This window comes from Sarcophilus harrisii, chromosome 4 (assembly GCF_902635505.1).
Source record: "Sarcophilus harrisii chromosome 4, mSarHar1.11, whole genome shotgun sequence".
NCBI lineage: Eukaryota > Metazoa > Chordata > Mammalia > Dasyuromorphia > Dasyuridae > Sarcophilus > Sarcophilus harrisii.
The window spans coordinates 201,532,370-201,559,517 of NC_045429.1; the positions used below are offsets into that span (position 1 = coordinate 201,532,370).

The 27,148-nt window shown below is 32.0% G+C and overlaps 1 protein-coding gene across 3 annotated transcripts in view; it reads right to left on the bottom strand.

Moving 5' to 3' along the window:
- The window catches only part of GRIK2 (glutamate ionotropic receptor kainate type subunit 2), an 827,779-nt gene that overhangs the window by 305,525 nt on the left and 495,106 nt on the right, over positions 1–27,148 (bottom strand). For all 3 annotated transcript variants that reach the window (XM_031964481.1, XM_031964483.1, XM_031964482.1), the window contains 3 exons: positions 22,944–23,087; positions 21,244–21,351; positions 10,506–10,619 (listed from right to left, as the gene is read on the bottom strand). In XM_031964481.1, coding sequence (XP_031820341.1) covers positions 10,506–10,619; positions 21,244–21,351; positions 22,944–23,087 — 366 coding nt within the window. The remainder of the gene's footprint in view (positions 1–10,505; positions 10,620–21,243; positions 21,352–22,943; positions 23,088–27,148) is intronic.

Consider the following 27,148-nt stretch of genomic DNA (forward strand, 5'->3'; position numbering starts at 1 on the left):
GTATATATCTCTATAATAATGGTACATGCATATATTAATTATAATATTTTCATTTATATTCATATGTATTTGATTATCTTATCCTCCCATTATGTTGCAATTTCCCAAAAAACAGGGGATTGTTTTGTTTTTCCTACTTCTATCACATAGTATAGTTATTTGCATATGGTTTGTGGCCAATAAATATTGAGTGATAAAAATATTTAGGTTTCTTTCAGTGCCTCATACGATAAATGAATATATTGTTTTACTTCAGTTGAGCTTTGTACTTCTTACAAAAAAATTAGTCACCAAATATTAGACTATATTTTCTTCCCTAAGGGTTTCTTTCCATTGGGAAAGGTAAACAAAAGAAAATCCATAGAAATCTAATCAATCTAAAATCAACCTAAAAACCTAAAAAACTTTAAAACCCCCTAAAATTTAGCCCAAGAACCCCAAAATATCTAAAACTGCGAACACCTGGGATTTTTTAAATCTCCAGTCATCCTGATCTATATTTGTCACTGGATTCCAGTGGCTCTGAAGGAGAAAGTAAGGATGATGATTTTGCAAAGACTTCTCATTTAAATCTAATTAATTTGCATGTCATGGTATTATCTCCCTGATGTACATAATTTTTAAGAATGCAAAAAACAAACAATAACAATGATTCAAAAAAATTCTTGCATTCTTTTGAAGTACTTCTATTTCTGTAGAGTCTCATTCATTCTAATTTAATTCAATGTGTATGAAGAGTCTTCACAAGCATATTAGTATGCTAGGGGTATACTTTAATAAGGCACTGCTCCTGCCCTATTAAGTTTACAATCTTGTATGGAGATATGTCAGTACAATTCTTTAGTTCTTCTAGGATTTTTAACTTTATCAATACAGAATAGGTATTAACTCCATGAGGAAGATCACACCACTACTACAACTCAGTCTTTTAGTTGCCATAGAAAAACAAAAATCATCACCATAAGACTGAACCAACCCAAAGGCTGACATATACTGAAACTAAAAATTATAAGAGAAGGAGGGAAGAATGATAGAACATAGTTCGTTAACTATATATTCTATTCATTTCTGCCAATCTCTCAGACTGGATATTTGAAGCCTATCTTGATCTCCCATTTCTTTCATCTTATTTGGTCTGAATTACAAGCAAGTTTTATAAATGTCTCTCAGCTTCTCTTTTTCTTCTACATTTTCATTCCTAGTATTCAGGTCCTATCTCTAATGATATCAAGTAATGACAAAACACTCTGAGATTGCCTCATTTTTTTTTAATCCACTCTATACATTGCTGTCAGATGAATCCTTATAAAGCAACATTTCTATGATGTCACTGTTCCCTTAATAAATATCTACAATGGCTTCTCATTTCTTCCTACATTAAGACTTGACTCTTCTATCCAGTTTTTAGGCCATCATACCATTTGACACTACTTTTACAACTATTTTTGTTTATTATTTCTCTACTCCAATTCTGTTCAACTAAATTGAATCCTCTGTCACCTCGGTAAACTATGGCATGTAACTTCAAGTCCTCTGGGCTTCAATTTCATCACCTAAAAAATCAGAGAATTGGGATGGAGAATCTTTGAAGCCCTGTTGGCTACCTAAAGATTCAAATTATCTGCTACTGACTATTGAGTCAGCAAGTATCCTTTAGACCACTATAGCTCTATTTATGTTATTCCTCCACATGAATAACTCTTAGTATTACAAGATTCTATTTTTTATGATGTTCCTTCCTCCATTTAAGTCTTTTATTGTTGCTGTTATTCAGTTGTTTCAGTTGTGCCCAAATATGTGACTGATTTTTCTGATCCCTACTAGATGTTTTCTTGGCAAACGTGCCATAATGGTTTGCCATTTCCTTCTCCAGCTCATTTTATAAATTTTATAAATGAAGAAATTGATGCAAACAGGTTAAATGACTTGTTCAGGGTCACACAACAAGATAGTATATGAAGCTAAATTTGAAATATTAGTCTTCTTGACTCCGGGCTAGCATTCTATCTACTGTATCTCCTAGTTGCCCATTAAGCCCTTTATTATTGCCATTTTATGGTAATTCATACTGCAGTGCTTGGTTTTCCTATCTGAGTAAGCTGTGCAAGAAGTTTTCAATGTACAAAGACTCTAATAAGATCTAATATTTCTTCTATAAATCTGATGTTGAGATTTCATTTAAAACGTTCTCAATGAAACAATATTATAAATGATCTCCAATTTATCCTTTCTGTTTCTTGCATGTAAAGTTTGATTGCTTGCCTCTTCTCGCCCCCATTAGACTATGAGTTCCTTGAAAGAACTGTCTTTTGCCTTTTTTGATATCCTAAATGTTTACTACAGTACCTGGAATATATTAGGAACTTAATATATGTTTATTAACTGGTTTGATTTTTCAGATAGTGAATAAAGTTTTATTTTACTTATTTTGTAGGTGGAATCATAAGTGTTTAGAGCTGGAAGGAATGTCAGTGATCATTTAATTCAAATGTATTCTCCTCTCCAGATAATCAAGCCAAGGCTCAGAAAAAAAAAAAAAAAAAGAATTCCTGTGCTAGGATTTCAAGCCAGTTAGCTACAGAGCTCAGTTTAAAATCTGAATTTCCTGTCTCATAGTAAGTACTCTTTGCATTACTCCATGTTATTTCAGACGCTTTTAGTGTAAAATAGTAAAAAATAATACTATTGTATTATTTTTTATCAAACAACATATACGAATAAAAAATTTGAATACGTATATGCATATATGTAAATAATCCATCTTGAATGTGATTGAGGAAAAATGTAATTAATTAAGAAGATAAATAGATAATTTTGTTGTGATACTGAAAAGAACTTAGATACATTTAAGAATGTTAGAGGCTGGTGACTGATTTTATATTTTCTTATTCCATTTTGACACATCCAGGAAAACAAAACCCATGTGACATAATTAAGATTATTTTTTGGCTCACAAAAGGGACAACAGGAAGAAAAGAAAAAAACTTAACAAGAGTTAAGAGAGATGGAGAAGAAATGGAGTTAAAAATGTTTGTCAAAATAAATTGCCAAGAATTAACTGAGTTATAAGCCATTCAGGACAGAGAAAGATGGCCAAGAATGATTACTCCTTAGAGGACAGTATGAAAGGACAGGGAAGTTAAATCAGAAAGCTAACTTCCCTAATCATTATTCAGTCTAGGAAAATTTGGTTGCTGCTTGGAATAAGACGTATTAGGAAGATTGGACGTGCAGAATTAAGAGCAGAGTTTCTTTGAAAAATGGAAAGAGGAAAATATTGTGAAATAATCCTTTCAATGGAACATTAGTAAATAAGAAGTTAATATATTTATTGTCACTTATTATTGGCTCTACAATATAATTTATACCAATATTTTCCCAATTAAATTAGCTATTGCACACTTTGGGGCTTAACATTTCATTTCCTGACAAAGTCCACAGAGGTTCTTAAAGAAGCTAGAGGGTATGGAATGCCCCCAGAAAAAAAGTTAAGGAGTAAAATTGTGAAGCATTAAAGGAAAAAATTAAACCTATTTTAATAATAAAATATAATGTCTTAAATTTTGATGTAAATATAATTTATGCTTAATATTTTAGATGAGCAGTTCTTAGCCTGGTGTATATAAATTTTAAATATACATTTGATTATTTATTTTATTATAATTATGTCCTTAAATTATTAATTTTAATTGCTTAAATTAATTATTTTATTATACTTGGTTTCTTTTGTAATGCTATGTATTTTTTTAATTTAAAATCATTATTTTAAGAAGGGGTCCAAACTGCTTCACCAAATTTCCAAAGGAACATCAACCCCATAATTCAAATAAAAATGTTAAAAATCCCACTTTAAAAAGTAAAATGAACTTAGATTCTATGGCATATTCCTTAGGAATTTATGTCTTAAGGAATCTGAAAAGAAATGGGGATGTTAGGAAAGGGAAATATACTTAATGACACAGGACCACAATGTAATTTTGATATATGACTCCAGATTGTTCCACAAGAGGTTGATATCACAATAGTCTGATAATAAATGAAGAATCAGTACCAAGATTTGCATTAGAAATTATGGCTTGATGGATCTCCTTTTTTAAAGATATATAAACAGCTTCAGAAGACAAAATTAAGATGGATGGGGGAGAGGAATATTGAAAGATTCATTGTTACTCTTTTGTCCAGTCTTCCTTCTTTTCATCATTGAGAGCTTTTCTTTTCCCCCAGCTATATAAGTGTAGATGTGTAGTAGGTCTATAGCTATGATTACAAAATGTCAATTAGCTTAATGAATTGAACTGAATGGATGGTGGGGGTGGAAAAGTGTGTGTTTGTGAGATTGTGGGTGGATGGAGATGAAAATTTCCCCACTGAGTTAAGTGCAGGGCTATACTGCTTGACAGGTGCAAGCGCATTTGTTACATTCAAAAAGCCACAGGAAAGAAACTACCTCCTCCAGAGAAACAGACTTCAGTAACAAAGTTACTAAGGAATTTGCACATCAAAATGGCACTAGAAGGGGGAAATATAAATAAAACTCAGCATTGAAAGTAGCATTGACTAATCCTTTTAATGGATAAAAATCAATTGTTACATAGGGAGGCAGAATCAAAAGCACTCAACATATAAGGGCAGCCTTAGTGGTTTTTGTTATTGTTTTTGTTTGGAGGAAGGGAAATGGAGGACATGAGAAGAAATAACTGAACCCCACCCCCCACCCCACCCCCCCAAAAAAACTATACTCACTAGTATTACAACTTAAGTGTCAGTCAGCTCACCTGAAAATCATACCCTTTGGTGGATCTAAAGAACCAGAGGATAACTAAATAAAGACTAGAAGGAAAGCTTAGAAATCATTTAAACTTATGGAGCCAGAAACATAATTTTGAGTAAATGGCCATACTTTTGCCATCATGCTAAACACATGGAAAAAAAGGCAAGTTAATCACAGTTGAACATGGGGCTTTATAGACAATCATTTTCTCAGATCATAACAAGGTTGAGAAGGCAGGGCCTCATTCCTAAGAGACCATAACTACACACTCTGTGGATATTCCAAGCTCATAGACATTCTAATGGTTATATAAGTGTATTAGTTACTCAATACTCCTCAACCATAATTAAGGTAACTAGCAAGAAGTTCTATACCCAGATATTATTACATTTTTTTATACTCATGCCTTTCTGAGTTATAGAATCAAAGGAGTAAAGTATGAGCAAAAGGATTGAAAGCAAATGATACCATACAGGTTTTGTGTTTGGTTGAAGAGAATCAGTTATACGCTGTGGAATTCATATAAAATCTGAAACAAGTTTGAAATCCAGCATTCCAGTAGCAGGCAAACCTAGTGGTGAAACATCTTTATCTAAGTCAATGAATGGAAATGATTTGTGGGACAAGCAAGTATTAAACTCCTCTCTCCTTGAAAAGAAAATAACCTTGTGAACTCGGAAATAACAGAAGATGTGGACTTCTCATGGATTTCAGTAGAAATGTCCCTATAAGGCAATAGCTAACCGTAGCATTTGTACTAAGAGCTAAGGACAAACTAGACATACCAAGGAAAGTAACTTTGAGCCCCTAGACAGGCACCGAACCTTAAGTTCATCAAAGAGTTACACATATTAAAAATGGAACATCATGAAGACTCTACAAATGGAGAGAAGGACTTCCAGAAATCAGGAGCTATGATCTACTGTTGGAATCTTTTACAAACTGTTAAGCCATTGGAGTTAATTTAATCTTAGAAAGAGTTATTTTGGACCAGAACTTGAAACAAGGTACTAAGTAGAACTGATTGAACGATGCTTGTGTTCACACCTTTAGAGAGCTCATAAGTATCTAAGTACTCAATGGAGTTCACACGTGTGGGAGGATGCAGAATTTAGTAGGGCTTAGTCCAAATTCACACCTCCCTTATGGCCAGAGAGCACTCTGAGAGATAACCCAGAATCCCTCTCCCTCCAGAAGGCAGAGTTAACCTTTGGGAGATCACATATATAGGGAGCTTTTGAAGGTTGGGCTTAGTTCTTCTTGTGGGACTTAGGAGAGAGAGAGACTCTGGAAGAAAGCCTACAAGCCCTATCTTCGAGGCAAGAGAGATTCATCGTATCTTCTACCTTGGTGTTGGCTGGAGGCTGAAGAAAGCAGAGGCAGAAGCCAAGGACAAAGCTGCAAGAGCTCAAGCAGAGAGTTAGGCCTCAACTAACCGGGCTATTTTGGAAGGAGAAATAAACGTTTGCATTTTTACCAGCTGGCTGCATTTTGGAGTAATTATTTATTTCAACTGAGACTAAGGCTGCCTCCAGGAAAACCTTCACAATCTACCTTTTTACTAATTGTGCTCCTAGTAGCATGTGCAAGGACAGAGTGTATCCCAGATTGAAAAAGCATTTCTATCTGCTGTTTTTAATATACCAAAGTAGTAAATACTCCTTTCTAAAAACTTGTTAACTCTGATTGACTAAATGAATCAATGATTTAATTGATACTAGACCAGATTGAGTTGTATGAGCAATAGGATCATCCCTTGAATCTTTTGGGAAGAATTAATAGCTACCTTTTAAGTACCCAAGCAAGTGGAAATTGCAGGAAGTAGGCCAGGAAGGGAGTATTATAAATGAAATATTACCCACAAAAATTTCCTTAATTATTATTTGTTCAAGTCTTCTCAGAAAATGTTTTAATTTGATGAGGTATGTTATATATGTTCCAAGAGAAGTGAAGGGAGGGAAGAAAGGTTCATGCCATTTCATGATACATTTTTATCAAGTCAAGTTGCGGTACACTTTTGAAAATAAAGTGGCTGTATATTGGAGGAAAAGGGAAAAGAAAAGTATCAGAAAGCATTGGAAAATTATAGTAGGTTGGCCACATTAAGGAGCCTGATTATAAAAAATTAGTTGCCAATTTGGAAGAGTAATTTGGTTTTAAGTGAAAATGGGGTGAAAAGTAGAATGATCAAGGTTCCAGGGCATCTGAACAGCTGTGGAATGAGCAGTTGTACATATTAAAGGCAAAGTGCAGATTTTCTCCAACTCATCACTTTGGCCATGATGACTTAATGGTATTTCAAGGCACCAATTTGAAAAGCACTTAATTAAAAGAATTAGTTTTCAAGCAAGATACAACTTGGGCCAGGAAATAAAAATGATAGTAAATTGTTATCGTAGGCTTTTTCTACATATGGCTATTGAAACAATTGTTTTTTCCCCATAGTAACTATTCAATTTAACTTAAAATTTGTTACAACTTACTTATAAGACACTATGTGAAATGGCAATCAAAAATGCTTATATAATTGCCATAATTCTACATCTGGAGTATTATCTTCAATTTTGTAAACTGAATTTTGGAAGGATATAGATGAACTTCTGAGGAACCAAAAAAGTTTAAATAAACAAGATTTGTTGTGATTGTTAATCTATCCTTTGTTCTTGAGGAGGACCTCAAGTGAATTATATTTAAATAAGGCATAGTTGCATGAAGTTGTCTTCCTGAGTCAGGACAACTGGTGATGGCCTGGAATGCAATGGATGACTGGTGTTTCAGATGCCTGACCAAACTCTAAATGCTGCACAGAGCCTGTGTCAATCACCTTCATGGCAGTTGAAACAAATTGTTCTCATCTATCCAATCTACCAGGAAGTCTTAATGAGCTTAAGGTAAATATCTTTCTAACTCCTAGATAGGTTTGAGACCTGTCAATTACCCTCATCATAGTTCAGCCAGTATGCTGAAATGGTTTATCAGAGTGTGGCAGTTGTTCCTGCTATACCTTTGGGAGCCACAGATGAGAAATGGGTGAGTCAGGGAGACACCAAAGTTGGACAAGTAGCCCTGAAAAGTGCTTGGCAAATCCTCACACCAGAGGTTCTAGAACTCCTGAATACTAATATGAGAACTAGGGACCAAAAATAAAAACAATAAAATATTGGGGGAAAATGAAGAAAAGATGATTCATGGGGTTTATGGCACTTATCCTAAAAAATTTAGGAAAGTAGCATGAGAAAGGGGGATTAAACTTATCTCCTTTTGCGGGCAAAGCTAAAAGGGACTCAGAAAAGGGGGAGAGAGAAGATAAATATAAAATTATTATAGGAGGAGAAAAAATATTTCCTAACAATTTGAAACATACAAAAGTGGAACAGGCTACATAAGGAAATTCACTATAGTGAATTTCACTATATGTATTTTAGAAAAGTTTGGATGTGGCATTTGTAAGCTTTGTTATAGAATTCTCTAAGGGTTTGACTGAATTCACTCCTAACTTTGAAATAATAGGATTTTTTTCCCCACTAAACTGACCAAATAAATGAGTCATCTCAGTAGCATATAAATAGGACATCAGGATAAAGAGAAACATATAGGGAAAATAAGGAGCTATGAACACAGTAATACTTGGCACATTGAAGATAATGCAATATAGATTGCTTTCTTGGATCCTCAAGTAGCATAACAGAATTTTAGTTTGAAGCATGATAGAAGAAATGCCTTTCACAAGCAAATTGAACTTTATAACTATTCAAATACCTAAAAGCCTCATCACTACATATTAATTTTCTCCACTCCCCATAAAAGATAAACATAAACTGACCATATTATATAATAATGTAGGATAGATATGTATACAATCTCTAAATAATGTATAACTATGTAAACTTGTGACATATAATGTAAGGTTATATTTTTGATAAATTATGAAAATTTTATACTCCATTTCATAGGGTCATAGTTTCAGAACTATAAGAGATCTTAGAAGTCACCAAATATTTATTCTGTTTCTGGACTTATCATAATTTTAGGTATACCGGTGTTATCTTAATTTTATATATATATATATATATATACACACATATATATCAGCAAAGTTCAAAATAAAAATGAACTATGCAACTATGCAAATATCTATGAGTCTATATTATATTATAAAGTATACTTTTAACTTTGATATGATTTGTCTTGGTTGTCCACATGACTATTTTGAATATGGTACACAGAAAAGAAGTACATGAAACATTTCCTATCCTCAAATAGCTTAAAATTTTCTGGGAACAAAATTTATATAAAACAAAAAGCCAGAAAACAATATAACACAAGATACAGATAAATGTTTGCTATAGGGAAGTAATTGCAAGTACAGTATAATAATGATATCAAAATCAAATAGAAAAGGGGACCATTAAACCACATATGAAGACCCTTAAGAGACTACATATTGACTCACAAAACTACATATTGACATTATCTATCTATCTATATATTTATTTTGTTAATTATTCCCCATTACATTTTAATCTGTTTGGATTGTGCTTGGGAATGTTGCCAGTTTCTTTCAACCCCTCTGCAAAAGAATCTAGAGAAGGAGGCAGTCAGTGTGAACTTGAGGAGTCATGTCTATATGGAGATCAGACTTCAACTGAGCATTAAAAGATGAATAAAATGTGAAAAGTGAAAACATTCTAGAAAGCAAAAACAGCACGAACAAAGGCATGCAGATAGAAAAGACAATGGCATGTAATGAAAGATAAAATTAGATAGATAGGTGAGGCCAAATAATATAAGGATATAAATGCTAGATGAAGAAATTTGAATTTACTACTTTAGACAATTATCATCCCCAAGCACTAGAATGATAGAAACAAACAAACAAACAAAAAATGATTTATTTCTATCATTACAAATTCACAATTACCCAACTGGCATATAGTTGCATTACCAGATCAAGTTTCATCATACTTAAATCTATATATTTTGTCACACGTATGATGTTGGCATTTCTTGTCATGACTCAAAGGACAAGAAAATTCATTCAGTCTGGCTTGAATAGTTACCATAAATCAAATTTACCAGTCATATAAATCTTTGTACTATATGGCTGCTTGGACATTAATCCTATATTACCACTGATTGGTTTCTAAAAATGTCAAGACTCGAGCATTAGATTTTTATAGTAAGTAGAAAGTAATGACTATCAACTACAGAAGAAATTCTCCTTTGTCTTCAAATGAAAAAGATTAGTAAAGAAAAAATGCTTCTTAAGGATGAAAACAATTAAACCAGATCAAGGTTGAAACATAATTTTCAGGGAAAATATTGGGGAAAATGTGTTATTGACATTGAAATAAATTTGTTGTAAATGAAAGCAAAACTGAAGTTCATTTCCTGCTATTCATTTGCCCTTATTTGTACATTTTTCCAAAGCCTCACATTGAAAAGACTGTTTTAATTCATTTTGTACAAATTTAAAGATTTCAGTTAACATATAAATCTACATTATTAATCACAGAGGCACCACACAAATTAAAGTAATTCACATCAATGAAGCCTAACAAAATAAAAATCTGTGACTAAATTAACATTGGCTCATCTATTATACACTAATTGCTAAATAACTGTAAAATACATTGCATACCATTCATTAGTGTCCCAATTAGAATATCCTTTTCCCTCCAACTCTTATGCACATCAATATTTCTCTAAAAGGAATGTGGATATAATTACTTACCAAAATGGTAGTAACAATCAAAGAGCGATTGGATAAAGAATCTGTAATGTTGGCAGGTTTTCCCTTCTGACTTTCTGTCATGTTCAGGCCGCTGGCTGGATCCCAAGTTCCAATCTATAAAAAAGCATATGTACTTTATCAATTGTCCATCAGGCACCTAGAAGAGCATACTGTTAGAGAAAAGTTAAGACTGCCAACACTTATTATTCACCTCTGCTACATTATCTGCTGTCGTTATATTAAAGTCTGCTTGTTTAAAGCATGATTCACTGCACTGTGAAGTGTGTCTGTTGAAGTGTGACATTAAGGAACAAAATGATCCCTTGAATTTCTAGAGCCAGTAGAAGTACTTAAATTTCCATTCAAACTTTCATTCACCAAGATGATACTTTGGGAGTTAGATAGAAACTCATTAATAGTATATATCCTTTACTGTAACTAAATATGTTCCAATCTCATTCTAGATACATTATATAAGATATGGGACAAATTGAAAATACCGGGGAGAATGTGGTTAGCTGTAAGATTGGGCTTTAAAATGACTTTAGAATGCCTTCCTTGTTTAATACCCCAGACAAAATACTATACTGTCTCATTTTTAAAGGATCTTCAAGGTAGGGAAAGTATTAATTCCTTAATTCCTTTTGCCTACCTAATTCTATATAGTTTAAGCAATTTTTCTTGGGGTTAGATTAGGAGGCATATTCCACCTAATGTGTATATAAAGTCATCTTCTTTAGTCTTCCAAGCCTAATATTTTTCAAACTTCACTGAGGGTACTTAGCCTTCTCCTAGTTACTCAGTTTCACAATCTTGGTATTATCTTTTATTCTTCATTTGGACTTATTCCATTTATTTAATCTGTTGCCAAGTTTTATTTCTGCTTTCACAACATCTCTTTTATATATATTGTCTCATCTGTAATCACACAATTGCCACCTTAATTCAGTCCCTCATTAGTACATGTCTGGATTATTGGTGGTATCCCTGCTCAAGTTTCTCCTCAATACAGTGCATTTTCCACTCAGCTATGAAGAGGATCTTCAGGTCTGAACAAGTCACTCTTGTACTCCATAAAAACTAGCAGCTCTCTATAGTTTCTTAGCTAGTTTCTTCCAAGACTCAGATTAAATCCCACTTTCTTCAAGAGATATTTCTTAGCTCCTTCCCTCAGCTATAACTAGTATGCCATCTCAGACTACTTCCTTATAGCATATGTACTGCTTCCTCATAGACACAATTATATATATATATATATATATATATATATGTTGTTTACTTCCATTAAAATATGAAATTCTTAAAGGAGGAATTATGTTTATGCCTTTTTTTTTGTATCTTCAGGGCTTACTTAGTACAATCTCTAGGTATATAAGTGCTTAATTATGACTGATATGTCTGTCCTACATTCAGATTAAGAGCAATGAAAGTATTTATTATTATGTAATAATGCCAACACAATGGCACCATGCCAACTAGTATTACTGGCAATAATATGTATAGTTGTTTATTATTGTTTTGAATTATTGCCACCAAAACTGGAGGAAAATGATTGAGAAGAGTGAATGTAACATGAAAAAATTAAAGTAACTTCCTCACCTCTCTATCCACCCTATCCCCAAAGTTACATGCTTATTGGATAATGGTCTAGTTTGTTTTCCACAATGAAGATAATAAATAAAGAACAAGTAACTCTTCTATGCAAAACACACACACACACACACACACACAAAACCAAAACCAAAACAAAATAAAAAACAAAAAAAAACCTTCATGTACCTAAGAAAGCAAACTCATAGACTGTTAAAACTAGAAGGAAACTAACATATCCCAAAATCTAACCCTTCATTTTATTGATCAAAACAGAGAAGTTAAGTGACCTATGCAAAATCCTACAAATAATAAGTGAAAGGACATTTTATTTTCTTCCTCTGTACTATTTCCCTTGATGATCTCAACACCTCTGATGGATTCAATTATCATCTTTATGCTGATGACTCTAAAATCTTTTTGTTGTTCAGTCATTTTTCAATTATGTCCAACTCTTCATGACCTCATTTGTGTTTTTTCTGGCACAGATATTAAAGTGGTTTGTTATTTCCTTCTCCAGCTCATTTTATAGATGAGGAAACTAAGGCAAACAAGACTAAGTGATTTACAGGGTGCACATCTATTAAGTGTCTGAGGTCAGATTTGTAAACAGGAAGATGAGTCTTCCTGACCCCAGGCTCAATGTTAGATCCACTGCACCACAAGCTGCAAATCTTCTTATCCATCTCTAATTATGCTAACTTCCAGTCTCACATCTTCCACTATCTATCAGGTATCTTAAACTGGATACCTTGTAGACATTTTAAACTCAACATGTATAAAACTGGAACTCACCTTTTCCCCAAAACTCTTCCTTCTTCCATTTTCCTTATTATTGTCAAAGACACTCAAAGCTAACAACCTAGGTATCATTCACTTTTCATATTCTATCACTTCCTTTTACTCAATCTGTTGTCATGTTGTAAAGGCACACCAATTTTATGTTCATAACATCTTATCCCTCTGTCTCTTTAGACATCACAATCTTCTTAATGCAGGTCCTCATTGCTTTATACCTGGAATCTTGCAATAGCCTACTGGCTTGTCATTCTGTCACAATTCTTTCCCAACTCCAGTTCATCCTCCCTTTAGTTACCGAAGTGACCTCCCCAAAGTGTATATCTAACTTTGTTGTCCTTATTCAATAAGTTACTCCCTATCACCTACAAAATAAAATAAAATATCCTTTGTTTATAGTTCAAAGCCTTTCATAATCTGTCCCATCTTTTGCCATTCCAGAATTCTTACTCTTGACACCCCATTCTTCAGGTACTTGGACACTGAACATCCTGTTTTTCTTTACACAAGACTGTCTTCCATCTTCTAGCATTTTCCCTGGATATCCCAACCCAATGTCTGAAATTCTTTCCTTCCTTATTTCTTCTTCCTGGTTTCCCTGACTTCCTTCAATTCTCAACTAACTATTTTTAAAGTATCCTATAAATAGCTTGATTGCTTGTTTATATATAGTAATATATTGTCTTCCCATTTTATTGTGAGTTCCTTTACAGCAGGATCTGTTTTTTGCCCTTATTTGTATCCCCAAGGCTTAGCACAATGCCTGGTACATAGGAGAAACTTAATAACTGTTTAATAATTGATGGACTCACTATATCATATTGCTTTTCTAGTCACTGTTTTTCTTCAAAATTTGGTTATCTATTCCTTTCATAATTCTTCATAGACCAGTTTCTTAATTCAAGTATACACCTTTTTTACTTGCTCCTCAACCTTATTTATTCACTCTAAGTTCCAGGAATCCTTCTATGAATACAGGAACACATATGGAGTTACATTAAGAGGTAAGAGTCTGATCAGAAGAATGGAAGTACACTGGGATTCCTATAAAGCTAAAGCTCTTATTTATGTCTACTGATATCAAAGGTGTTTGCTTTTTTGTTTTATTTTGTTTTATAAAACAACACATGAATTTTATTTATTATAAATATTGAGGTTTAAAAACACAGCTCTGATTACATCATTCCATGTTCCAAAATGTTCACTATTTTCTAAGTCCAAAATCATCAGCCTAGTTTTCAAGACATATTTAATTTATCTTTCCAACTTTAATTTCTGATAAATACACACACACACACACACATATATGTATATGTATATATCAGAGTGTGTATATATATACATATATATTATATAATTTATGTCATATAATGTAATGGGCTGAGGTTTGAGTTGATGCACTGAGGTCCCAAGTACGTGAGGCTAAATAGTAATTGGGCTATACTCTATTAATATACATGATTGGATAAAGAATGGTCCCTGCCCACTCTCCCTGCAAGTTCTGATGTGTTGTATAGGAAATGACGATTTTGGTGGGTGGAGGCAGAAAGAGAGAGACAGGAAGAGAAGCTGGGAGAGATGGGGCCTGGGTTCGAGACTCCGAGCTGCTGGTTGTGTGGCTGCTGGTCGAGCTAGCTTCTTGACTCAGCTGCACACATAGCTATTGCGGATTCTCTTCCACCTCCGATCCTTCTTCACTTCACTAAAAATACACGATCTTCACAATATAATCTTTGTATGTTTATATTATAATTATATATAATTTATATAATTCAAGTATATAATATTTATGATACAAATATATGTAATATATATATTAGATTATTATTTTAATCTTATGATTATTATTTAAAGAGAACAAATCAATGTACTACAAATTGAATAACAGCTTCATGACATAAGTATATGCATATATCAGTTCCTAATCTGTAAAGTGAGCTAGAAAAAGAAATGGAAAACAACTATGGTATCTTTTCCAAGAAAACTCCAAAATGAGGTCAAAAAGAGCTGGACATAATTTAAATGACTAAACAGCAGCAACAATCCCTGACCCACTATAAAACCATGCCTCCCATTATTTTTGATAAACATAGAATAAACATGACATTTTCCTAATTCTACTTAAAATTCAGACAGGCAATCTTTCAAATTATTTTTATTATAAAAGTTCCAGCTATGGAAAACCTAAAATTTTAAAAGTCTTAAGAATTTTATATCAAAAGGAATAAAAATCTATTTAAGTTTACAAAACTATTCCAAATAAATGTTCTAGTATTTAGCACAACAGAACCCATCAAAAATCTACTTGGCACCTCATGTTAACATTAACTAACAACATCCACAGGAGGCAAAATGCTGTTTTCTGCCCCAGAACAACATAAAACAAAGAGAGTGGGAGGAGGAGAAGATGCTGCTCTGATTATATATTGTTTTGATTGAATGTCTTACAATTGGATCTGTTTTGAATGAGAAGTATCAATCTCTACAATCACTACAACAATGCACATGTGATAAACATGAAAGCAACTATAATGTACATGTTTATGTCAAAAAAAAAAAAAAAAACCCTAAACACAACGTGAAGAATCAATCACAAACACGATGCAATCATTGTAATCCTTCCCTATAGCAAGCTGCCCATGACTATACAGAACACTATATAAAGTTTTACTTAAGTATGTATTTTTTTCTATTAAAGCTGTTGTAATAGTAAGAGTGAAATCATACACTTAGAATTGTACAGAAATTCAAAGATTATCTAGTCCAATTCCTACATTAACCATGAAACCTCTCAACAAATAGTATTCAGACTCTCTTGAAAACCATTAGTGATAAAGGAACTTGGGAATTTCTGGAGGCAGCTCATTCCACTTTTAAACAGCTGTCAATGTTAGACAGTTGTTCCTTATATTGAGCTAAAATCTGTAGAATTCTTCTAATAAGTCAAATAAGTATCTTTCTACATATTTCAGAATAGCAATAATTAGCTTTTGGATTGGAATGAGGAATTGAAAAGATTGGAAGGATATTGATTTTGTACACTGTTCATGTACTTTATTTGTTCCTAATGTATACCTAGTTAGGTCAGTGTTATCACTCCCATAAGAATATAAGCTCTTCAAGGGCAAGAATTAATTTAGCTTCTTTTTTAAACTCTCCACATTTCTTAAGCACATAGTAAAAAACTTAATAAATTTTTGTTAATTGATTGATTCCTTGCTTTACTTGAAGATCATAGCTCATTCTGAAAATAAATTTTATTGAACATATTCATCAGTTGCATAGTTTTGGGATTAAAGTACATTTTTAAGTAGCATTGAAACATTCTAATCTATGAAGTACATAGAGTTTTTGGTAACATTGAAAACATTTTAATCTTTGGCATACATAGAATTATTGAACTTTAGAAGTGAGAGAGAGTCATAATCCAATTTTGGAGCTAAGAAAACTCAGAGGAGAAGTCTTATCCAAAGTCCAGTCACAGAATTTCTTAATGCCAACAATATTGGAATTAGAATCCGGGGCTGTAATTTTCATGAATAGATTAAACACAATCATTTTTATAGATATGAAAAATGTTAATATGTTCTCAACCTTTACTGAAAGAGTTGTTATTCGATGTTTGATAAATTAACCTAGATAAAAGTATCTATTTGATCTGATTATCTGTCATCATATAAGCAGTCTACTGAGAAACTTCAAAAGATGAAAGCCCACAGTCACAGAAATTGCAGTCTGATAACATTCTATTAAAGGCTATTTCTTCAAGAAAGGAAGTTAAATGGAAATCAAAACCACTGCATTCAATTTGTGTTTAGCACAAATGTGATCATCATAAAACAGCCTTAGGAACTGCAATGGTTTCATGCTGCATATTCACTGAAGGCTGGAAAATAAATTCCCTCAAAGGTAAAAGAAAATGCAATGGACATTGTCCAGACAATTTCATTTCTCTCCAATTATAATGAATATTAAAAGCCAACTTTTAACAACATTGGTCTTCAGACAAGGAAGATTGTGTGGCATATAAAAGTGAACCAGCACAAATTAATTTCATAACATGTTTAGTGATGCCAAAATGAAAGAGTTTGGGCTCATCCCACTTAGTATCTACTTCATCATTTTCTTAAACAAACAAGGCTTGACAAACTTCAAATTGAAAATTGATGACCAATATCTAGCATTTCTTTGATACAGAGAACCAAGAGAAATTTATTGAAGGGAGTTTTGGTGGTGTATGTTACAGGTAATAAGTTAAATGCAAATTCAAAGTTCAAGAAAAAAAATAATATATTGGATTATTCATATATCATTCCAGAAATAATATGGGTAGGATCTTACTATTTCAATAATTCCTGATGTCAGATTGTGATGTTAAAGTCCAAATTCAGCACTTTTGCTTTCATTAGTGATGAATATACTATAATTTTTAAATATGAAAGTCTTTTCCATTTTTTGCTTATTGTTTTTTTTTTCTGTTTCATCTTTACATGCCCTCAGAATTATTACCCTAAATCGGATCTCTCATCAATTAATTTTTATCTTTTTATATTTTAAATGTATTTACTTATTTTAATACACATTGCTTTATGAATCATATTGAGAGAGAAAAATCAGAACAAAAGGAGAAAACTGTAAGAGAGGGGGAAAAAATCAGAAAAAAGGAAGTGAACACAGCATATGTTGATTTACATTCAAGCTCCATAGTTCTTTTTCTGGATGCAGATGCATCTGTCCAAAGTCTATTGGGATTGCTTTAGAGTACTGAATTACTAAGAAGAATCAAGTCTTTCACAGTTGATCATTGCACATTCTTGCCATTACTATGTACAATGGTTCTGCTTGTTTTATTCAGCATCAGTTTATGTAAATCTTTCCAGGCCTTTCTAAAATCAGCTTGTTCATCATTTTATATAGAACCATAATATTCTATTATCTTCATATACCACAAATTGTTCAGTCATTCCCAATTGATGGGCATTCTCTCCTTTTCCAATTTTTTGCTATCACAAAAAGAGCTGTTCCAAACATTTTTGTACATGTGGGTCCTTTTCCCTTCTTTATGATTTCCTTGGGATACAGATCCAGTAATGGCACTACTGGGTCAAATGGGTATGCAGAGTTTTATATTACTTTGGGCATAATTCCAGATTGAGCTCCAGAATGATTAAATCACCAAATATTTTTAAACTCTTTTTAAATCTACTTTGATATGTGACATAATCTCCCTTCTTCCTTCAAAGATATTACAAATAAGTTTATACTCTAATCCAGTTTTCCTTGACTATTATGGGTCTTTATTTTCAAGTAAAAAGTGTTTGCTAAGAGCTTTTCATCTTTTCATGCTATCCTGGCTATTACAATTTACTTAATTTTATTAAATTGTATGAAATTATTAAAAATAGTGTGGTTTCTAAATCCAGTGCACAATAGCTTTTGGTTACTAAAAAACTTACTAAAAAATTGTTGACATATATTAGACTGGAGCTGCTTTAATCATACACTTCAGTTTAATTGCATATATTAGTTTTACACTGATTTTGATCTTTGTTTTAAGGAATCAATAGTCTGTTCATATAAAGATAACTGTTCTAGGAGAAATTCATGTATCAATAACAATTTGCTTCTTATTAAGATATAATTTGTTTCAATTTGTGGTTTTATTTAGTTTTACATGTCTAGAATCTTCTAATTCTTTTTAAAAATATTCAGGATTTATAGGAGAAAGTGTAGTATGTATAGTTTATAAATGTTTGGCCTCTCTCATTCCTTATTTTTCCTGCTTATTTTCAACATATTTTATGCCATCTTCACCTAAGCCATTCTAAAATTGAAGTTATCAAATATTTAAGTGTACATTTATTTAACTGGAAAGGTTTTATTCAGCTTTTTCAGAATCTACCTTTTCATCCTCTGCTACAAATTTTGGTGCAAAGACTAAAGTTTTCATAATAGTCTTTTTGCAACTATTTATCACGAGTACTGTTATACAAGATATCAAAATATTTCATGCAATTAATGTTTCTTGTTACCCTTGGATGTACAATAAAAACCACTGCCAACAACCTACTTATTTGCCTTTCAAAAGAGAACCTTTAAGCCATCCTTTCATTTATTTTCCACTTACTTCTGTTTTCTCATTTTGTTTATAGTAAATATGTTGAAACTGGTATGATTCCTTTTACTAATATGTCAACCTGTTGGTCATTGAACCAACTTTTGCTATAGCTTTAAAGAACCTTATATCAACTGCACATCAATATAAGGCATTAGAGTTCAACTTTTTGTGGAATAATAAATAAATAAGCTTAAAAGATACCCTCCATCAAGACCAAAACAAAGTAAATAGGATTCCTCTTTTCCCTTCTATAGATATCTTTCAATCTGCCCTTTTGTCATTTCTAATTTTTACAGCTTTTTCAATAGAAATTTTCCTTTGAGGGAACTTTACAGGGTAAATATTTTGAGAGGGAATGGGATATAATGTGATCAGTCAGGTTCCTAAATTTCTGGGAATAGTCCTAGACTCAGAGTTAGTATTCCCACTTCAGAACTGTACTACCACGTGACAGGTTGCTTAATGACTCAGAAGAATCTGAAAGCTCCCTGGTTCTAGCAAAAGGCCCACCATTTGTTTTTAGTACATATATCCAAGACTTTTTATTTCTCATCTATCCTCCCTCTTTGTGTTCTTTTCTCTGTCTATTAGTCAGACTATTTCTCTTCTTCTGATCTATTTCTTTAAATGGCTCTTTGAACCTTGTCTTATCTGGGATTCTTGACCCATAACCTACTCTCATCTTGGGTTCCAATATGTACTTACCTTATCTCTCATAACTTCTTGTACATTTGTAATGTAGTACCAATTGACATCTTTCAAAATGAAAGATCATGCAAAACTTTAATTCATATTAAGAAAGAGGCTATGCATACACAGATTTTATAAATTCATTTCTGAAATTTGGGGTACAAACCCCTAAGATAGTCTGCAGAATAACTTTCTGCTTTTCAACGTATTATATTCCTATACATTATGTATATAAGCATTGCAGTTTAGTGGAATTTATATAAATATATATATTTTAATGCACTGACTTCTGTTTTAAGCCTAAAGAGTAAAAAAAAGAAATCTCTGGAAGAGTCTCCATCCACAATCTCACAGGAATAACAAATAATTCAGTAATGACACCAAGAAAAATCAGTCTAAAAATATTATGTACAACTTGTTCAATATAGTTCCTGAGTTTATATTTCATCATGTGCAAGAATCTCTTACTTTACAAATTAATTAAAGGACAACTCCCTCCCTTTTTTGAGAACCCTGACCTATGGGTTTCATTAAACACGGAACTTCCAGTGAGCAACAAATTATTTTCACCAACGCAACAAACGTGTGATAAATGACTTATGTTCTTAAGGAGCTGACTGCCTAAAGACACCAAGAATTTAAGCAGCATGTCCATAGTCACAAAATTGGCATATATAAGAGGCAAAACTAGAACTCATCTCTTCTTGACAATAAGGCAAGTTTTCTCCATCCCATACTGCCTCTCATAAAATAGCCATCTCACTCTAAAATAATATTTACTTCAATCAAAACTTCTCTTTACCTGTCCACCTAAATATTTATTTTACCTATAATTTCCAATGATTCTCTTAGGAAAATACTTTGTTGTGCCCTTTATAAAATAAGCAAAATTAAATTCAACTAAGATAAACAAACATTTTGTTATCATTCCCAGTCCCTTTCTATAGTTTGCTTTTTTCTAAGACAGTGAAGTTAAATCAAGAAAAGAAAGGGTTCAACTCCTTAATGAAACGTTTTGTAGTCAGCCTGATATATTATGTACATGAAATATACATGTAATAAATTAACAACGGCTTAACTATTTTGTGTTTGTTTAATATGATGCAGAGTTAAGAACAGGCTTTCTCCTTTGTTTTTCTTATACAAGGTAGCAGATTTTCTACAAGCCTAAATGAATATAAACTATATATGAATACCTATAGGAAAGCAAGTCTTTTTAATTATAATGGTAATGAGATACTAAAACTAATCAACATGGTGTGCATCTCAGTGTGATAGGATAAACATGTGGCACAAATAAAAATATTTAAATTGCCTAAAGGAACAATTTACCTCATTCCCTAATTGTATGCCAATTCTCTAATTCAGTGATTATAAAGGGAAATTTGCTTTGTTGAGATAGTCATTAAATTTAATTTCATTCATAGAAAGTAAAATATATCCCCATGTTCAGTGAGATGTGAGGACATTCTTTTTATCAGGAAGGAAGAGTTGTTTTATGTTTTATATCCTATTTCCAAGTAAGTTGAATGTCTCAAGTACCTTTTCCAGACCTTCCTCCTTCAGACTGATCACATCTAAATCAAAATCTGTCCTTAAGCCATTGGTTTTGTTGAAAGTTATTCTGCCCGTGAGGCCTTCCCAGTGGGCCTAGGAAGAAAGAAAAAATAATGCCTATAATTAAGTAGAAGGTAAAGGGAGAAGAAATGAATGTCTCACAAGAAGAGAAAAGAAACAGTTCAACTTTAAATAATTAACCTTTGGAATGATTTAAAGGAAAACAACAAAAATATTGTGTATTTTCTTCTGAGATGATCTAGACTTCTTTCTGATAATACATGTGCATGACTGAAATAAGCTAGAAATAGGGACTAGATTTGTGCTTTTATTGATGCAGGGAATACTTTGTGAAATAACTAATAGATAACTCAGTGCCTTACCAGGCAGTTGCCTTTATAATTCAGTTACTCAGTATGCTGAGTGATTAAGTGATTTATTCAGAATTATATAACACTAGTATGTATAAGAAGTAGTACAAACTAAGTTTTTTAGATTATAAAGCCAATTTCCTCAGATTGAAATGAATAAATATTACTTCTAAATTCATATTAAAGTGAAATTACTCTGTTTACTATGAAGAAAGTTACATCCAGGAAGATTTATGTCCAAATTTCTGTGATAATTACATCTTCTTTGGGATAATCAGCTTTTTATATTGTTTGGTTTTACATTCAAAATTATAAAACTATAGGATTCAAAATGATTTAAAATTGAAGGGTATTTGCCAGTGGAAAGAGCCACTGAGCTGGGGATGCACATGTTTGAAGGATGAAAATTCCATTTTCTCTACATCATCAAATCATATGACTAATGGCAAAAAGCTTGTTTTACTCAAAATAGAATTGTAGAAATTAGTGAAATAAAATAAATACTCTTTGTTAAGTCTAGATCACTGATCTAGAAAAAAATGATGGGCAAGTTGCTCTACTCTCTAAAACCCTGTTTCCTCATATAACAAATGGGAGGGGGAAATGGATGAAATGATCTCTAAGGTCCCCTTCTTGCTTTAAACTTATGAAATAATTATAGCTTTTTAAAATTCATAGATTATGTGTAAATTGTGCATATTGTTAAAAAAATAATTGGATATTACGTCAGAAAACTACTAGGAAATAATATATAGACATTTCCATTATTGGAACTCATTAATGTAAATTATCACATCAGACATCAATTTAAGACCAAAAGAAGTCATATTAACATGAAGAAATAATTTATGGATTTTAGTAACAAATTCTGAAAAAAGTCTTATGCATTTATAACTGCATAAATTTCAATAGGAAAAAATAAGAAAAAGAAAAGCAATACCACAAAAAGGCACACAATAAAGTTTTCATATTTTAGTTCTTTATATCTATCTACCCTGTCATAGAATTTGAGGAAGTTCATGTAACCAAATATTCTATATATTTAGTATACATTTACCCCACCTTTATAATATTTATTACTAAATAATTGTTATTTTAACAATGGCATTGGAGCCATTTTAAAAAGAAAATACCAAATGCTTAGAAAAAAGAGAGAGATAGAGACAGAGAGAGACAGACAGAGACAGAGACAGAATTATACAGGAAAAGGCCCTACGTGCTAGAAAACAAAAACACAAGAATTATATCATCTGTATTAATTCAGCTTGAGGACAAAAGAGACAAAGCTATATATTTTTTTTAAAATTGGCATACCTCTTTAATTAGACTCATAAAGCGTGTCCCAAAGCGCCATGGCTTGTGCCGATTACATTGTAATGAACTGACAGTCATCTGTGGAAACTGTTGGACAGCAACTGACACCACATGGACAGCATCATACATTAGAGCTGCATCAGTCTGAAATTAAAATGAAATCAATGCAGTGAAAATGATGTGGAAAATATGAATCAAGGTCTCAGAGAAATATATGGGGGAAGGTTTTACTTAAAGGAAGAAAACAAAGTCACCATCTCAGTCGTTCTGTTGAATAAGGTATTGTTGTCAGGTGACTATACACACACATATACACACAGAGAGATAGACATATGTCTATTGTGGTTTCTTTTCTTTCTTAAGTGTGATCCTCAATTGTAAAGTATCTTAGTGCCACTAATGAACTTTGGAAAACATGTTTTATACATAAATACTGTGATATATAGAAAAATAATGGGACATGCATATATATACATAAGTACGTACATATATTCATTGACTAGACATGTTATTTCACTGCTATGAGAAACTTCCTGATGAAAAAAATTCTCTCTACGCATTTATTCCAACATCTTTTCTTCACCTAACAATATTAGAAAGTTCACTAGATTGTTGAGAGGGTAAGTGACTTCCCTAAGGTCATACAATCAGGAAACGTCAGAGGCAGGAATAGAACAATTTCATTGTTTCAAGAAGTCTTTATTACAACAAGCTGCCATAGATAAATTGATATTTAGATAGACAAAGATTAGATGATAAAGATGTAAGAGGGTAAGGCAGATAGATTGATACACATTAAAAATTTGTTAAAATATTGAACTTTATCATTTATTTATACACATACTATAAGAACAGGTAACAAATTGCCTTATATAATAAAAATTTGATTTAAAAATGTCTTCTAATTATTTTACTAATATACAAGTGCTATGCTTCTTTCATCTTAGATTTTTAGAAAGATCTAGTCCTAGAGAAAGACTGTGTTTTCAGATCATGGTACCATTTACTAATCGCCTTTCAGAAAAGTAGCTTAATTCTCCTGACATTAATTTTCCCCTTAAACTTCCAAATGAATAAAAGATGACTTAAATTGCTTAACTAAAATGAATATTAATCCTCTCATGTCTGGATTCCCCTCAAATGAATACCCTCTTTAAGTGTTGTATATGACAAAAAGTTTTGTCTAGTCTAAACAAACCAGAAGCTCACTGTGTTCTCAAGTGCTGTGTTAAGAATGTACTTACACTGTTTTTGACAGATAGATGCAAGCCCTAGCATCTGAGAAGAGGACCTTTTTGACACCACTGGTGGGAATGAACTTTGTTCCATCTGCTTAGTTTGTTTTAGAGGAAACAGAACTATTTCCCCTTCTCATCTATGTGATTAGTCAGCTGTGAAATGAGTTCCAAATAGATAGAACCCTGTAGACTACTGCATTTGCTACAATGCAATGTAATGGCAAATTAGCACAGATCAGATGTTTCACACATATGCATCCCACTGTGTTTTACAACATAAAATGCAGGTGTGCAAAACACAGTTTATTTTTCATTACATGTTTCAGCATTTCAAAAATCTACTAATATGGCTCAGATTTTTTAATTAAAATAGTAGACTTAATAAGAACAGTAGAGGTAGCTGGGGAATGAGAAGTCATCTTGTCCAATTCGCTAATTATACATGAGGCAAATGAAATTCAAATAAGTGAAATTATTTGCCCAATGTCTCCCAACTTGAAAACAGCAGAAAGGATGTAATTGCCCCACATTTTCTGTTATCACATACAATGTTTTTGTCATCACCCCCTCTATATTCCTTATGTGTGTGTATATATATATATATATATATATATATATATATATATATACACAGAGAGAGAGAGAGAGAGTAAGATATATATCTATATTATCCATAAAGAATATGAAGGGTGTGATTTTGGACCTAGCACCCTGAAAAAATATATTAATTATGAGATATGCACTTATTTTCTGTACACAGCACTAAGTAACTTTTGACTGCTTTTTTAAAAAATGTTAACCCACTTGACTAAATAGTGTGATTGTTTTGTCATATTGTAGATCTAAACAGAGATACATCTGTTTATCCTAGTTTAGCATTCTGGTGTCAACATTTCTATGTATCTAACTTTATCAAAAAGCAAAAACTAAATCAAATAGTTAAAAATGAAATTCAGATTATTAGATGTATCTCTTCTTTTCCTACAATCATAACGTAAAGTAGACATATCTAGAACTAATTAAATTTGCACTAGTTGCATAACAATGAATGCTTTTTTTTTATCTAATAGTCTGCATCCAGATCAATTGGAATACAAGTGTTTGTTATGTAATTAATCATAATGTATAAACATTAAATAATGATCATGAATAGAATGTACTTAATAAAATTTCAAATTCTAAGACTACCAGTTATCTAGCATTTATTAAATAGTTAATACATGCCAAGCTCTGGGCTAAGCACTGAAAACACAAAGAAAGGAGGGGAAAACAGTCCCTGTTCTCAGGGAGTTCAGTCTGAGAGAGACAACATGCAAACAGCTATGTAGAAGCAAGATGTATAAAGGATAAATTAGGGAGAGTTTCAGAGAAAAGGTAGTTAACATTAAGGAGGAAGTCTTCTTGAAGAAAGTTGAGATTATCTGAGACTTGAAGGAAGTCAAAGAAATTAAGAGGTAGAATACCTCAGGAAAGGAGAAGATTCAATAAAAAATGTTTAGAATCAGCATATGAAGTGTTATATGTGAAGAACATCAAAAAACATGAGTGTCACTAGATCAAAGAATATTGGAGGGGAATGAGGTATAAGAAAATTGGAAAATATAAGATTTCAAAGAGCCTTAAAAGCCTTTGTATATTATTGTAGCAAATAATTATCACGTTTTATGTCATTGGCAGACATTGTAATTTTAATGTAAATTTCATTTAAAATTTATTTCTCCTAATTGAATCATTTAATTCTAGATGAAATATATATCCAGTTCCTCTTGCTTCTAAAGGAAATAACAGGGGAAAACTGTCATTCATTTTATTAAGAGTAACCCTAGGCTTGAAACTCATCTATACTTTCCAAATATTAATGTTAACAGTAGCTAATATAATGTTTTAAATTGACAAATTATAAGAAGACAACATTCTTATCTATAATAAATTATCCCACCTTTTCATTCTTTTGATACTCCTTCTCAATATTAGTCTTCCTGAGAGACTTGAAATTCATATGATCACTATTTATAGGTGGAAGGGACTTCAGAACCTACTCAGTCCAAATTCCTCATTTTACAGATATGAAAATGGAGACCCAGAGAAATTGTGAATTGCCTAACTCCATACAACTAGAAAGTGTCTAAGGCATGATTTGAACTTAGCTGAGTGGTATTTATTTATACTTCAGCCTTTTTCAATCAGGTCTAATTCTTAGTGAGTTTCAAGTCTAGGGTGAAAATGAATGACAATTCTTCCCTGTTATTCCTTTAGAAGCAAAGATTGATTGTATATTCAAATGGTTAAAAGTCACTGTGTTCAGGGAGAAATTACAGTCTGAGAAAATTTTATATTTTCCCAGGGAACTGACTGTATGTTTTATCAAGAATTAAATCATTAAATTAGGGGAAAAAATTAAATCACTAATATCTATTTTCAGCACCTTTCAAAATAATGTAGAAAATTATATTTTTCCCAAAGTTCACACTGAATAAATTGAAAAAAATCCAAGCAAATGATATTTCATATGTTTCACTATAGAAATATGTGTTGGATTTGGATACACACGTTTTTCATACATGGGTTTTGATTTGTTTGTTTTTTTTTTTTACTTGAATAGTCAGGTAGTGATTTTCAAATTACATTCAATCTCCTGCATCACAAATTTTCTGAAAATATCTTGAAACTTTCTGTTTTAAAAAAAAAAATCACAATGAAAACACCATTTGCTTAAATTATAGTGACATTTTTTAATTATGGCAAATTATATTTTAATTATGACAAAGATATTATTGTGAAAAATATATTACAATATTCCTATTGTTCACACTTTGTTCCATGTTGTTATTAAAGCTCAAAGTCAAAATTAATTATATAGTTGTATGTGTTTCTATATATTCATTTATGTTGTAAATATTTATTTCTGCCTCACACAATTGTCACTGAACTGTTTTAAAAATTAACAAATACCCTCATAATAAATAT